The following is a 15,479-nucleotide window of genomic DNA, read 5'->3' as shown; positions in this document are numbered from 1 at the left end:
TCTGTGGCTTAAAGCCATAGGGAAGAGACAAGCCACCTGATTCGGATGTCAAATGAAGAGTGGGACGGACTGGCTAGGGCTTCTCTCAGATAATTATGTCCTCCAGAACTGCAGGTATGGCATTCTCTAGATCAACAAGGTGCATGTCCAGCATGATTCATCAAATCTTACTTTCAGTAGCCAATTGCGGCATGGGAATATTTCTCTTGAACTTTCAAATTTAATTAGCCTTAGAGCCTTAATTTTTTTACTTCTTGTTTCTTGTTCTTATTTTTCTCCATGAAGGGCTGCCTATGAGGTTCTCACTCCTCCACTTATTCATTAAAATGGGGAAATAGAGAAGGATTATTACAACCTTGGCCGACAAAAAACAAAAGTTCAGAAACCACCAAAAAAACAAAAGCGAGAGGCCAAAGGCTTGAATACAACTACATAACTATGTATTCATAGCCTCATCATTGCCTTGTAAAAAATAGGTGGGGAAAAAAAAAGGTCGCTTTACTAAGTTGATTCTTATGAGTTACACCGCAATGCAGCAGAAATGCTCTCCAATGTGAAGCAGACGATTGCTGTTCTGAGCGTTACCATCTACCACTCCGTTTAAACCAGCATTTCCAGTTTATTAGTTATTGTTACCAATTACTCTAGGATTTAAACTTGTAGCTTTTCTAAACTAGTTGTTTTTTAACATCAAGAAAAAGGGTTAGCAGAAAAAAAAAAATTATTACCCTGTAGATACAACGTGTAACAGTAAATAAGCCTCAGCATAATGATAAGTATAGCTCAAAGGTCTAAAGAGAACTCCTGGTGAATTATGTGGAATATTTATTTCTTTATGCTTATGCAATTGCTTTGCTTTGGTCTTACAGCATTTGGCAGCGCCTTATCCTACTATGTTCAGTTTTTCGATAATAGGTCTAAGGCTAGTCTAGGATAATTATGAGTTATTATTTATGAATTATGGAGTTAAGTTATTTTGATTTTAAGTTTGGACCAGTAAATTATGCAGCTTTCTTTCTGTCACTTACCGATGCTGAAACGTCTAAGGTTAGTTTAGGCCGGGTAATTGCAGGCTCAATACTTTCTTTGTTTATTTACAGTTTATCCGATCAATGCCGTCTTGATTTAAGGCACTCGATTGCACATCAAAATAGGAATTCTTAACTTTTGGTTGTTGTCCTATTTATTTATTTTTATATTTATGATTACACAAGTAAATTATATTTTATATAGCAGTTAGCAAATGAATTATGTATACACACACACACACATAGGAAGAGAGAGAGAGAGAGAGAGATGAATAGGTTTTAAGGTCCCTTACATCAGACATCAAGAAAAAACCACTCAAAATTCGTGTCAAAAGATCACATTTTTTAAGTTCCATGGTAATGTGTTATGAATATTTGTTTAGTGCAAAACATGCTTTATTCAAGTGTGTGCGGGTGTACGTGCGTATATAGAGAGGATTTGGCCAACCACTATTTTATTAGCCGTCCAGCTGATTAGTCTAAACTGCAAGCGTTTTTTCACACCTATAAGGTTGACAAGAAATCCTGAAAATACAGTGCATCAAGCGAATTCAACGGTCTGGATTGATAAAAATTAAGGTCATAAAATTCAAGTTATGCAACAAACTCTGGCGGCTTTTTAATAGAACCTACAGTCATTGGCCGGTCCAATCTGCAAATTCTATATATATATATATTAAGAACAAGTAACCTGTTAAAACAAAAAAAAAAGTATTTTTAGTTAAATTCCCGTGTCATACCTTCTGAGTCCACAACCCAACTCAACGTCGTCCACCCTCGCGTGGATGAAGCTAGCGTGACAATGCATTAAATGGGCGGAGTCGCGTACGTGAAGCTGCGTTGAGAGAAAATTGCTATATGGACGATTGATGGTTGTACCTTCTTGGACAATTCATCTTTTTTTGGGTTTCCGTCCGGAGCAGATTTTACTTGGTGACGCATTTACGGCAGCAGAAGATGCTGCTTTAGATTTTAAATTGTGAAAATCGTATGATGAGACGTCCTGCCGCTTTGCGGTTCACAAAAGCGAAACATTTCCACAACAAACAAGAATGACTCGTTCTGGTTCTCTAGCTAAAGAATACCAGTGATTTGTATTCTAAAATGGACTGATTACAGTGCTGTAAAATGTAGCTGCTATTACAAATAATCAGTGATAACCCTCGGCAGCCAGGAGCTGAGCCCAGATAGAAATTAGGAACGAGAGAAGAAAAGACAGCCCAGAAGATGAATCCAGATGATGAAGAAATGGGGCTTCCTTAAGAATATATGTTCGGAAGATAGAAACCTCTCCAATCCCTATTGATGATTCAACTTGTTACCACTGGAACATCTGTTTCACTTTCAAGCCTTGCTGCTTCTGCCACAGGTGGTATAGCATCGACTTTATATCGCACCGTCTTAAAAAACATGGAACAAAGAATGCAGATCATTAGAATATCATTAATAAGAAACACCATCTTCAAGAAGGCATGTATAGCTAATGAATTGACACGGTACCTTCTTGAAGAAATTCGAATAAGAATTGTCCCAGATGAGTTTGTATAACCCAGCAATGCATGTACAGAAATTTCCCTGCGATAGTAATCTCCCAAATTACATTCTCTTATGCAAAACCAATTTTAGGACGAGAAAACTGAGGGAAATATTTACCTGGTCAGATTCACATCGCCGATAGGGCAAGATCATCTGCCAAAAACACCATTGATCAGAGAAAGGAGAAAGACAGGAAGCAAAAGGAAAACAGCTGTAGTCTACAAATTTCGGTACTTAGAGAACTCACTGTGACTTGACCAGTAGAACTTATATATTCCACACTGAATCCTATATCCTGTGCAAGAAAAGAAGACACATGTTTCCTTAGAACAAACAAATTATATGAAAAAACAGAAAAAAGAAATGCCACACAATTATACACCAAACAGGTTGTGGATTGGAAAAAAAAAATGTCTCAATTTGGTTCTAATCTTACATACGTCCAACTAGAAAATGTTTTCCAAAGTGCTACCATTTGAAATAGCTTTGCATAAAAAGTTCAAGAAAGCCTATGGTGTAACGTAATCAAATCAATTATCAAACAATCTCATTCTTCTAGGTGAAATAGCGAAGGAAACAAAAATTAACTAATTAAGTCATGCCATTTACATTACACATACACACAGACATGTATATATATATATAGAGAGAGAGACAAAAACATATCAAAGCCAACAGGACAAACCATAGTCACAAATAATGTCTCGGAGTTTTAAATGGCGAGGCTTTTCTTGAGTATAATACGGCGGGGGCTTGAAAAATACGGGAAAAGACGGGAAAAAAGGTATTTTTTAAAAACATTAAAAAAACTAAAAATGGGGAAAAATAAAATAAGTGAGAAAATAATAACACAAACATCAAAAGATAAGTAGATTTGCAACAAATAAAAACTAGAAAATGAAAAAAAAACGTGAAAAAAATGCGTTTTTTTCACATTTTTTTCAAAAAAACGAGTTTTTTTATTTATTTTAAATGGCATTTTTTTCTCGCATTTTTTCACATTTTTTTCGAAAATAATGCGCTTTTTGTGACTATGGGACAAACATCACCAATCCATTGACAATTGGAGCAGCACAACAATAAAACAGTATACATAAGACAACCCCACCTACAAAAAGGACTGGTGCTCATATACCCAAGAAAAATCATGACCCACTTCCATTTGGGCAATGCATGACACGGTTAAGATGCTCCCCATTATCCCAAAGAATTAGTAATGGTCCCAATATACCACCACGCTGTGAACAGACACATTTTCCAAAGAAACATCCACTTCTTACTATGCCTAATGGGAGCAGGAACAAGGATGAATTCGTGTGTGATGGTCGATTCACTAACCACATGCATGGACAATCTAACACCCAATTGGAGAAGGCATTGCACTCTTAGATGAAACAAGAATAAATGGATGGTAAGGTTCTCGTCTGCATGGCACAATATACGATGGCTATGCAATTGTAAGCCAACCACAATTTATCCCAAAGAACTAACCATGGTCAAAATCCAGATCGTGAAGCAGAACCCAGCACCCAAAGAAGATCACAGGGAATAAACTCCAATTCCTTGCCCAGGAACTGGTTGTACAATATCTGAGCCTATCATTCACCTACAAATACCCCTTATGTACATCAACACAAAAAACCCAGGACCAAGCTTTCCAAATAAAAGAGCTACAATGAGCTCAACATGACTAGGAGAGAACTAAGACAGACAACTACTACCATACTTCAGCTTGAGAAGGACCATCCAAGAATCATTTCACCTGCACCACCACTTCAATATCAAAACAAAAGTCCAATACGTAAAAAGCGCGAGAGAGAGAGAAACAGAGCTTAAAGTCTGATTAAGCCAAATACTGGCTACACTTACACAATGATTGAACTTCCCCAAGTTTCATCCCGAGTAGAGGTGGGACATAGCGCTTGCCCCTCAAGCAATTTTTACTGAGCCTATTCTTAACTTCACTCAAATAGGGAAGGTTTCCCATGGCTCTAAGGAAGCAAAGGTGATGGAAAGCTAGTGAGACCAGCAACCTGTTTTTACATACATGGCTCTTAAGTTTTGCCTTAACCTGGACATGACCTACCTTCTTCATGCTTTATACAAAACTCAACAAGAATTAGAAAGTTGGATCCTTGAACCTATAAAAAGCCAACTAATAACACAACCCTGTATTAAGCTACAGAACTTTAACTTGTTTATATCGTCCCAGAATTAACAGCTGCTGCATACAAATTTTGTACTTACAAACCGGGGTATAAATTCCTCAACTTAGGTTCTAATATAAGCATAACAGGAGGTTTAATCTTGCATGACCTCACTCAGTTTATGGCTTCCACCAAACAAACAGCTACAGCATTCCAAAGATGATTTCCTTTATATAACTGTCTAATCAGCCCCAAGCAAACATCAGTTCTCTCATGAAAACCACAGTGGTTGTATGAGAAAGCACAATCGACTGAAATTTAAACACCCAGTGTAAATTTCATGTCCTAATAGTAAATTGACTGAATTTATTGTCCAAATGGATATCCTTATGCACTACCTATCGAAGATGGACATTATGCTTTTCCTTAGGATCATTTAAAAATTACACAAAACAAGAGGGAATGTAATATCTAGCCTTTTCTTATTTGTTTGAAATTGCTACACTGCATCACCCATAAGAGAGAAAAGGGAGGAAAGGTTCAGAGAATGGTTGGATACATTATCTAGGTTTATCTAAAGCTCCATGGATGTTGGGGGGTGGGGTGGGGGCTGGTGTGGAGATAGAGAAAGAGGGACAAAGAGAGAAACCTTTTCTACCAAGATAACTTGATGTAGTGTCCTATAGTCAAGACTAATGCTAACAGGAAGAAAACAAGATCATTAATTTATGATGTACTTCTAACAAACTTGCAAATTTATTGGTTCCTCTGAAAGACCAACAAATATGATGTCCCTGGGTATCATGTCCGGCCTTGCTCACAACAACATCCTTCTAGTTCCAATAAAGATTCTGATTTCAGTATACCATGATTGTGGAACCAAAGAATCACAGAATATGTGAATCTACGAACTCTTTAAATGAGATTTATCTGAATTTCCTTTGAACAAGAAGCATAATGTATGAAAGTAGAAATGCTATTTGAACACATTATGCCAAACAAATGTGAGACAAAAAGGAATTCTAAGCAATAGATTTTTCCGAGGCAGATCAAACTTTAGCTCTCAACCCAAAAAAATGTGGAAACATACCAAGTTGATTTTCCCTTGGACCAATGAGAAATCCCATGCAATATAGGAGTTCACTGAGTCAACATTCAATAAGATCTGAAACAGAATAAGACCAAAGACACAGTGAGCTAACAATTTCCAGCCCAGGAAGAAAGGAAAACAAACAATTCCAATCAATCAGAAAACAATTCCAATCAATCCAAATAACTTAAATATCAAACAAAAGTGATATCCAACAACCAGACAAACAGGTCTAAGCTTCTGGCGGAATCATAGTTCAGTCTCATACCCCTTCTTCCCTTAAAAAGGATGAACACTAGCAAAAAGATGAGTTATTGGAAATTAAAGCTCACTTAAAGATGCACCAATGCTACCATCTCAATACAGACAATTTAGATTTCATCCATTAGCCATTTTTTATGTTTAATGATATTGTCAATGGAAATGGTATGTAGAAACTTTTCAAATGGAGTGAACACGAACAAAACTAGGAATGCAAAACATTTTATCTCTCTGAAGCACACGCTTCATTCACAGATAGAGAAGTCACCAGGCAGAACACGTTGAAATAAATTCAACAAAAAGATTGAACTATTCCAAGAGCAGACCTCATGAGTTTTTCCAGCAGGAATCATTGTTTCCTTGAAGTCATTATTATTCCTGAAAAAAAAAAATCAAAAAGGTTGTCAAAGAAGCCAACATCTCTATCCATCAAGCTGACATAGTCACTGATTCACTGTTAATGTTTATATCAGAAGCTCATTATTGATCAGATTCTTGATATGTCATACATGCTGCAGAGATAAAGTAAGATATGTTCAACCATAATTTTCTGTGTTAATTGATGGTTCTGAATCACACTTCTCTTCGATACCTTTCTGAAGAAGCATGCAGTACTCTTTGACATGGAAATCCAACAAATAACTAACAGTTACGAACCATTGAGACCTTTATATATCATCTAGATATGCAATGAGACTCTTTTTACTGAAATCATACATTAGGATGTAAAAGTTCTAAGCCAGATTAGTTCTAATATCAAGTCATGTATTATGAAAAAAAGAAGAGAAGTCAAATTCATAGAACTTCAGCAGCAAAAAGTAACACGGCACTAGGCCGTTAATTATCCAAAGGACCAAAAGAGCACTATCTGAAGATTTGAAACTAATAGAGAACTGGAACCTGATCATAACCACTATAAGCCACACAGCGGACACAGGATTTCTGATTTTTAATCAGAAAAAAATTGCTGATATTTCAAAAATCAAAAGAAATTGTATTAAAATATTAACAAATTTTGTTGACATATTAAAAAAATATTTGGATGTGCCAGTGTTTCTTTCCATGCAATGAATCCAAAATGAAAACCATGAGAAAGAGAGAAGGGGAGGAGAACCTTACCCATGCATAAACTAGGCCACCCACCTATCCTCCATGCAGGCAAAGCATGGTAGACAGAGTCAAAATGTCCACTACCCAACCTAGTAAATTTAACTTTTAAGGTATGTTTCTTCTTTCATTTCCTTTCTTCTAAAAGATGTCACAATTACACCTAGCCCAGAAAATGATAGTCCATCTTTTACTATCAGGCAGATGGCCAAGATCCGACCAAGCCATGGGACAGCCTAGTGGCAAGAGGGTTGCCAAACCTAGTGACGGTAGTATTTAGGATCTGAACTGGTGAGCATAAAGTACACCATAGTCTGAGGAGGAATGCAATCATTTTCCTTCATTGTGCTGACAAAACTAAAACCTTACAAGTAAATCTTGAATTTGAAGGCTGACTTATCTACTTCCTTAGAGCACTTCAACTAAAAAGAAGTGCTTCATACATATTGTTTCTCAAATTTGCCAATGAGGAACATGCATAAGTCATGTCAGGCTTCTAAGAAAGCCACTAAAGAACACTAAGTTATTCAATGTATCATGCCAAAAGCTAAAAAATTGAAAGGAGAAGCATGCCTTGATTCTGCAGCACAGGCATCGTCTGCCGAAATGAAGAAGGGAGAATTTTGAAAAACTTCCCTGTAAAATAATATAAATTCAGATACACAGCAATGGGGTGAAACACCAAAAAACTCATGTTACATTCATCAACTAAAAGCTCATTTACAGTTCAAATCAATCAATATATAATATTTGCTCTCACAAAGTTATGAAGGATCAGAAAACCGTCAAATAAAGTTGACATAGCAATACTATGTGCTGCAATAAAGTTATGGTAGTGAATTCCTATGATTCTTTTAGCATGTCTCTTTTATTAAGAATTTCCGTGCACAATTTAATATACACTATGATATCATCTTATAACATGCGTTTATCAGATACCAAACCTTATATTGGCAGTGCAGCTCTTCTCCAACACACTGCAAAATGTCCTTTGTAGTATAAAAGAACAGAAATAATGATCGTATTTCCTTGGTATCTATGCAGTACCACTAGGCAGTATAACAAGACAGGTTAGAAAAGGGTAGGCAGGGGCCTAGATGGTGCTATTTGAAAGAAAAAGAAGAAAAATAGAAACAAGGAGGAAAAGTAGGTATCTCAAAATTTCTCCATCTCAAGTAATATATTGGAACATAGAACATCAAAATGAATTAGACTTTTAGCACCAAAATTTAAAAATAATAATAATAATTCTCATTGTGCTGCCTATGCGCCACAGCCTAGGCATTTAGGCTGCTGCTGAGCACCTAAATCCACTTTCACTACTTAGCTTGGTACAGTTAACTCTCTGATTTCTACCTAACAGTCATAGCATTGGCAGAAGCTACTATCTACCAGTTCAACTCCCAGACTCTCAAACTCAAAGGTTATACTTGTCTAAAGCTGGCACATATCAACAAATAATACTCAAAGTCTCAAACCAATAAGCAGGCAGACACAGACAAAATATTGGGCGAGGCCTGAGAGTCAGACATGCACATCTAACCAGAGATGGTGCTAGAACTAGACAAACCTAGGCTGCACAATTCAAGTCAAAACCATTTACACCCAATGACATGACTATAAAAAAGAAAAACCCAAGCGCGGAAAACAAAATGGCACGACTGTTAGGTGCTAGGGACACAAGATGAACAAGCTGGAAGCAGCTAAGTAGATCAACAGATGCATAATAATATACAAAAAATACATATATATGTATCTAGAAGCTAAACAATGAACTGCCATACTGTGCAAGATTTACCTTAGCTAGTTCAATCAAATCGACGTGTATGAAAGCAAAAAGCAGAGCTGATTTTACAACTAACAGATAATTATCCAAGAAAGGCTTTAATAGACAAGTGAGCAAGTACCCTATAAATTTAAGAAACCGCTCCAATTCAGAGATATACACATTAACAGCCTGTTCCAAGACATCAAACTTCTCCTTGTGCCTGTCCAGCAGAAAATATGCATGGAATATTCTGATCAGTCTATTATTGGAGGAGAGAGAGAATCCAAATTTAGAAAAAAGATCTTACAGATTGCCTGCCTCCAGACGTCCCCACAAAAGAAGCAAAAATGACCTAATCCAGATCACCATACTAGTTAGACTGTAGAGCGGGGGGCCATATCGCTGCCTTTGCTCCTCCATAGGCCTACGATGGAAAGATTCTTTAGTAACCTCACCAATTTTCAAGTGAAGAGATGCATTTATTTCCAGTTATTTAACAACCATAAGCTTTCTTAAGATTTTAATTTGTTAATTTCAGAAAATATATCATACCCCTGGTCATCATTTATTTGTCGTATGAAATCCAGTAAAACCTGCACCAACAACAAATCATGTAAGCCTTTTGCATCATTAATGAATAGAAAGGAAGCATGCAAGCTGGTAGTTGTCTTCACTTAGGTTGAACCTATTTGAAATCCCAATATTATGGTTTCCCCTTCTTTCTTAGCTTATGATCTGTAGGTCAATGTCCCAACTAAATAAAGTGTGACAGCATCATACATGTTTCAGTAGTTGGAAAGAAGTCAAAGTAATTATTGTTGCATATCTCCTAAAATAAAATGACTAATACCTTTATATTTGCAACCTTTTCAAGGAAAAATTTGAATCCAGAAGCCTGCTACTTCTCAAAGTACACAAGATGCAACCACAAACATCTCCAGTCTTTTAACAATCGGCTTAGTAGTTGCTAGTCAACGTTGTTATTGGGGCAGACATTGCTGACTTGTACAAATTTGTAGGTAGAAAGAAGCTATAGCTATCATATGGTCATGGTACAAATATTTTATTAGAAAATTAAGGACCCCTTAGTCAGTCACTGAATGCTTGTGACTTACAGCCAATATCATATTTAATGAACTTAATGTGAATTTCAACAAGAAGAACTTCTTGAAGTATCCAATGGATTTGCTTCAGCTACCCAGAGTCTCACAGACTACAAATCCTCAATGACTATTGATCAACATGATTCAAAATAAGGTAGCTGGATTTGTCAATCGATGTTCAAATGATTGCCATGTCTTCCAACTCATCTACCAAACAGAAAGAAGCAGAGGTACCATGGTGCTTCCATTTGGGTACTTCATGTCACGTCCAATTGGTGAGATTGTAAAGCTTAACAATAGAAACTTGATGCTTGCAACGGAGTCCTCACTCCACTTTATCTTCATGTCAGACAGCATGACAATCAGAGTAATTCAAGATCTAAGAGATCAAACACCTGAGCATCCACAAGTGATGAGCATCTATTATCATATTCTGTTTCTTTATATCAGGGAGCTATCCAAACCTTCATGATGCCTAAAGAGAGAACTTAAGTTTTTCTATAGTAGTATGCCTCAAGAACTTCCTGACAAACTAAGTTTAGCAGGATGTAGATATCATTCATAGAGAATAAAGTTTCAGATGCTTCACAAGTAAATGAAATAGTATGGTTGAAGGTATATGAGGAATAAACCTGAGGAACTCCAACCAAGTACTTAACAAGTGTTTTATAAACACCTGTAGCAGAACCAAGTTGAGCCAACTGCCTCCTTCTGAAAAATAGATAAGGAAGGAAAACAAGCAAATACAGCAGTTATGTACTTAAACCCCACAAAAACATGCAGAAAAAAATCAACCATACATGTGTGGAACCCACCTTTCCATTTGCTGCTTCCATAATAAGGCATATCGATCATGAATACTTCCACCAGAATTAATTAGAGACTCAACCTCAGCTTGTTTATTTCTCTCAGAGCGTTCTCGTTGCTGTCTGATTAGGGCACCTCGAAAGTCTTGAGGCATGTAGGTCATAACTGCAAATATATTTACAGATTCCCTGATCATTTGTCACGACAATATCTCATCAAGAATTATCAGCATGTTTAATGCATAAAACTAAAGAAACAGAAAAGCAAAATGCTTCCAAGTTAAACATTGTATTCCAACAGACAGAAACTCTAACTCTAAGAAGCCAAAACAAAGAACCCCACGATATGAAATGCTTAACAGGATAGCGGCACCATGACCTGAATTACCAATACAAGTTATAAGGTCCAGGACTGGTGTACACCACTAGATTAAGAATACAGGCAAGAAAAATAGATGAGCATACTTACTAACAATACTCAGCTACTGAAGAGGATTAGCATAAAAAAGTCAAACAAAAAAGATACAGAAAACATAGAAATTTGATCTCACACTAAATTACCTCTAACTCTAATAAGCTAAGAGAACAAGGATGCAAAGACACATCCAATATACTCACAACAAAAATTTGGGATTCATTTGATCTTCAGTAAGTACCAAGTCCAATTTTAAAAAAAAATGAAGATATACATACTTATAGACCCTCTAAAGTCATTATTTCTAAGCTGGTGCAAAGCTTTATATGACAACCACCTTACACATTACTCTTGGTTCTTTATTTCCTATAGATGATCCAAGCAGTTGATGAGCTTCTTCTTAAAAGGCAAGTATGGCTATTGTAGAAGAAACTATTCTGTGGAGATGTTTTTACACAAACAAACTGCACACAGTATGTTTTCCGCATATGACAACATCCACATGGCTCCATCATCACATGGCTTTGTAAAAACTCACTTAAACATGAATGCATGTGCTTGTTTCTTTTCTCTTGATTTATTTATTGTAATATTCATATTGTGGGCATTGATGTTCTACTAAATTTGGGTCCAAATACTAAGGTAGCATTTGATTGCAGTGTCAAACACTGTAGAGGGGGGGGGGGATGGTACGGATTTTCCCTCATCAAATGTTAGAAAATTTCACCCCCTTCTTGGGGTCGGTAAATGTCACTTGGGCATGGGGAACATCTTGTGAGTTCTCCATCTCCTTCCACCTGAGTAGCAGACACCACTGCCTTCGCTTGAGCAGCTGTTGCACCATTTCCATCGAGTATCTGGTGACAGGTATTGCCTTCTGCCATCTTTCTCTCTCTCTCTAACTGTCTTTTCCCCTTTTCTCTCTCTCTCCGATAGGTATTTATAACTGTTTTTCTCACCTTCCCTCGCTAGGCATCAAACACCAATAAATTTCTCCAGATGAACTTTTTCTAGTTCATTAAACACACCTCATTTTAGGATGAGGTGAAATTTCTCTTATTCCACGCTTTATCAAAGGAACTTTCCCCTAGTGAAATTTCCCCTCCAAATAAGGGAAGTGGGAACAATTAAATGCTACCTAAAAGAAGCTAAATCACTGCCAAAATTTTGTTTTTCAGATTCTTCATCAGATAGAGATTCTGAAAATGATCTAAACAGCCACATTTCCTACAAAAGAAAAGCTCCACACCTATGGGTTAATGTCCAACAATTCTATCTGGAGATGGAAGGAAGTTTCTCAAACCTGCATTCTCACAATGATCTTAAGAAAAAACCAGCGCAGAAAGTTCTTAAATGGTACAATTATGTGCTTTGACCGGTGAACTAAAACATTTGAAAGCAACTTGCATCTGCTTCCTTTCAACTTGCTAAACTAACATCACCATCATCATATATGAAGATTGAGGAGTCATTTTACGGAGCGAAAAAGCTTAATTACACAAGGCCCTTTTTCTGACAGACTCATTCTAAGAACATGTATTAAGATTGAAGGGCATGGGTATGTATGACAATGGTGTATCTCTTTCTCAATGAAACAGATGATTCAGTGATATTGAGAATCTGAAATTCATTTGGAAACTATCTGATTCATCGATTGACCATTACATAAACGAAGAACCAGTTAAGTATGTGTGAACTATGAACCATGTGAAAAAGAAGCTAAAATGCAGCAGATGAAAAACACATAGCATGAGCAAGCATCAGTGGAGAAAGAAAATAAAGAAACAGAAATTCATTCATGAAATGTAGTAAGGTGATCCAAGTAAGTTGCAGCAAAGAAAATATCAAGCATTTTGACGTGCAGCTCCTATAAGTTCTCAATGCAGGTGATGCAGGGGCAGATGAGATACTAACCCACTTGAAATATGTGATCAGCATTTTTGGCCTGGAAAGATTCCAAGAACTTCAGAAATCCCTCTAGTTTTGTTTTAACCTTTTCAATAATGACAACAACGTCAACCTCTTCAGGTGTCTCTTGTCGCTGAAGCTGCAATGCGACACTTGCAGTAAGAAATGACGCTTAGGCTAAGACTACCAATTAAATATAAATTGGAGGCCTACTCAAGGAGGGCAAACAAAGAAAACGTTAACGGATAAATTAGGGGTAGTCTCTACTTGTTGTGCTGATGAGTAGGCTTAAGTTCATTAAATGGATGAAGCAATCTTAAAAACTCAGAAAGAAAAATAAAATAAAATAAAATAAAAAGGGCCAGTATGGTCTGCAATCATTAAGATATTGTAAATGAGGAAAAGAGGAAAAGAGATAAAAGTTTGGTGCCTTCTTCGGCCAGTTGAATGTCTCCAGCAGATGCAGTATTTCTTCAATGTGCTCCCTGTTCTTCCAGAGGTTGTGATCGATCTTATGTGGAGGAACGGAGTTGGCTTCTTGAAGGACGGACTCCTCGGCTGAAATGATGCACAATAATTAAGACAACGTAAAGTACAGCGCAATTAATTATATTGAATAGGGCCATGCAACAACAGAACACGCCCACGCAGAGCTGCTGCAGCAGCCCAGGGAGCCATGGAAATAAGAAAATGATCAACTTAACGAAAAAAATATATCTTTCGTGAGAAGTGCAAGACACTATGTTCTTATTCTAATGGTCCCCGTGGAAATGTATCAAGTGGTTGAAGCATATCCACCGCCGGCAACAACGGAACCACTCAGACAGAATTATACAAGCTGATTGAGCAATCTCGGGCCTGCTCGTCCATTCTCCCCAAAATCATTGTAAATAAAGAACAGCACGAAATGGGTACCAAACACACGCAAAAAAATCACAGATTAATTGACTACCTAAGTTCAACTACAAAAGGTATTGGGCAAAAGAGAAACCCATTTTTCCCAACTATGTGGTCTTAAACTGGAAAATGACTTTCGAGTAATGGAAGCAAGGATATTGTTCATTTCATCCCTGTTCCAATTCGCTTAAAAAGATACAGAGAAAAGGAGGAGGAGGAGAAAATAAATAGGAAGATAACAACCATTTGGGAACGCGAAAGAAGGAAAGAGAGAGTCCCGTACCAGGGGTGGGTTCAGCCTCGTCCATCAGCACCTTGGAACCTTCCCGGAGCTCCGCAGACAAACGCTGCACATCGTCGTGGAGAGGAACACACTCGTATTTGTCATAATAGCGGGCCAGAAACGACCTGGTAATTGGCACCAGACCCTCCGTGGAAGCCATGGATGGGGCTGGTGCTGGTGCTGTTGCGTCTCTCCCCTTTCTGATCCGCTCCGCAAAGCCAGAAAGCCACCAGAAGCCGAACGAGATCGCTCAGGACGTGAAACCGGCTTCCCCAGCGGTAAGGCAACCGCCCAGTTTCTTTCCCAGGCAAGACAGAGACGAGACAGCCTGACGACCAACCTACCACCCCCCCCCCCCTTCAAAGCGCAGCAACGGCTGCCTTTTTGCAATTTTATTACTAAAGAAAATTTCATTAAGACTCGATGCTTTTCCCACTAGTTCTGAACAAGACCGCACAGCAATTTTCAACTTTTTTGGCGCGGGGTTAATGTTTTCGTGAGATACCTCCGAGACAGTGGAGCCTGAGTGGCTGAGTCCCTTGCAAAACTTTTGCAGCGGTAATATCATAATTTTACTAATTTTGAGGATGGTTATCTCTGTATTTTTGTTCTTTATTTTGAGTTAGTCCTATAAGACTATGGACGTAAAAAAAAAAAAAACATTAGTATCCGAACCATGTATTGCATTTCTTTTTTTCTTCCTATTCGCCTTCGCTTTCATATGGTGAGAGAGATAAAAGAAAAGACCTCGTTCGTAACAGTATCAGACATCTACTTGTTCTTGTCCTTTTTTCTTCCAAAACTCACGTGAACAATCGTTTCTTGTTTTCTTATGTTGGAAGGAAGCTATGCATGTTTGCAGCAAATGATTATATCATAGACAAACTAAAAGCACGTGAAGCTCTTCTTTTCAATATAGCGTAGAATGGTAGACCATAAATGAAAATGCCTGCGGAGCACGAATATCTAGATTGGAAGAAAAGGATCTACCGGGAAGGCAACCGCCGCAAGAGAGAATTCCAGAGCAGGTGGGAGAAACAAAAAAAAGCGAGCTCCCCTCCTCCCCCCACAATACATCACGTTACTGCTCTTTTTCTGTTCTTTTGCTTGCGAAAACAGTATTTTCTCCA

General features: G+C 37.5%; 1 protein-coding gene across 1 annotated transcript; it reads right to left on the bottom strand.

Moving 5' to 3' along the window:
• Nucleotides 1–2,094: 2,094 nt before the first annotated feature.
• Nucleotides 2,095–14,704, bottom strand: LOC116254739 (uncharacterized). The gene is made up of 15 exons (XM_031630287.2): nt 14,350–14,704; nt 13,600–13,727; nt 13,176–13,308; nt 10,856–11,012; nt 10,673–10,751; nt 9,490–9,530; nt 9,245–9,361; nt 9,077–9,157; nt 7,743–7,805; nt 6,389–6,440; nt 5,802–5,876; nt 2,812–2,859; nt 2,682–2,717; nt 2,529–2,603; nt 2,095–2,428 (listed from the first exon to the last, which is right to left on the bottom strand). The coding sequence occupies exons 1-15, from the start codon at nt 14,507–14,509 to the stop codon at nt 2,339–2,341; spliced, it is 1,335 nt and encodes a 444-aa protein (XP_031486147.1). The 5' UTR covers nt 14,510–14,704; the 3' UTR covers nt 2,095–2,338.
• Nucleotides 14,705–15,479: the final 775 nt, after the last annotated feature.

The sequence above is a fragment of the Nymphaea colorata genome, chromosome 5, assembly GCF_008831285.2.
Source record: "Nymphaea colorata isolate Beijing-Zhang1983 chromosome 5, ASM883128v2, whole genome shotgun sequence".
Taxonomy (NCBI): Eukaryota; Viridiplantae; Streptophyta; class Magnoliopsida; order Nymphaeales; family Nymphaeaceae; genus Nymphaea; species Nymphaea colorata.
The sequence above is the reverse complement of the archived record's forward strand: the minus strand, read 5'-3'. Positions and strand labels throughout refer to the sequence as shown.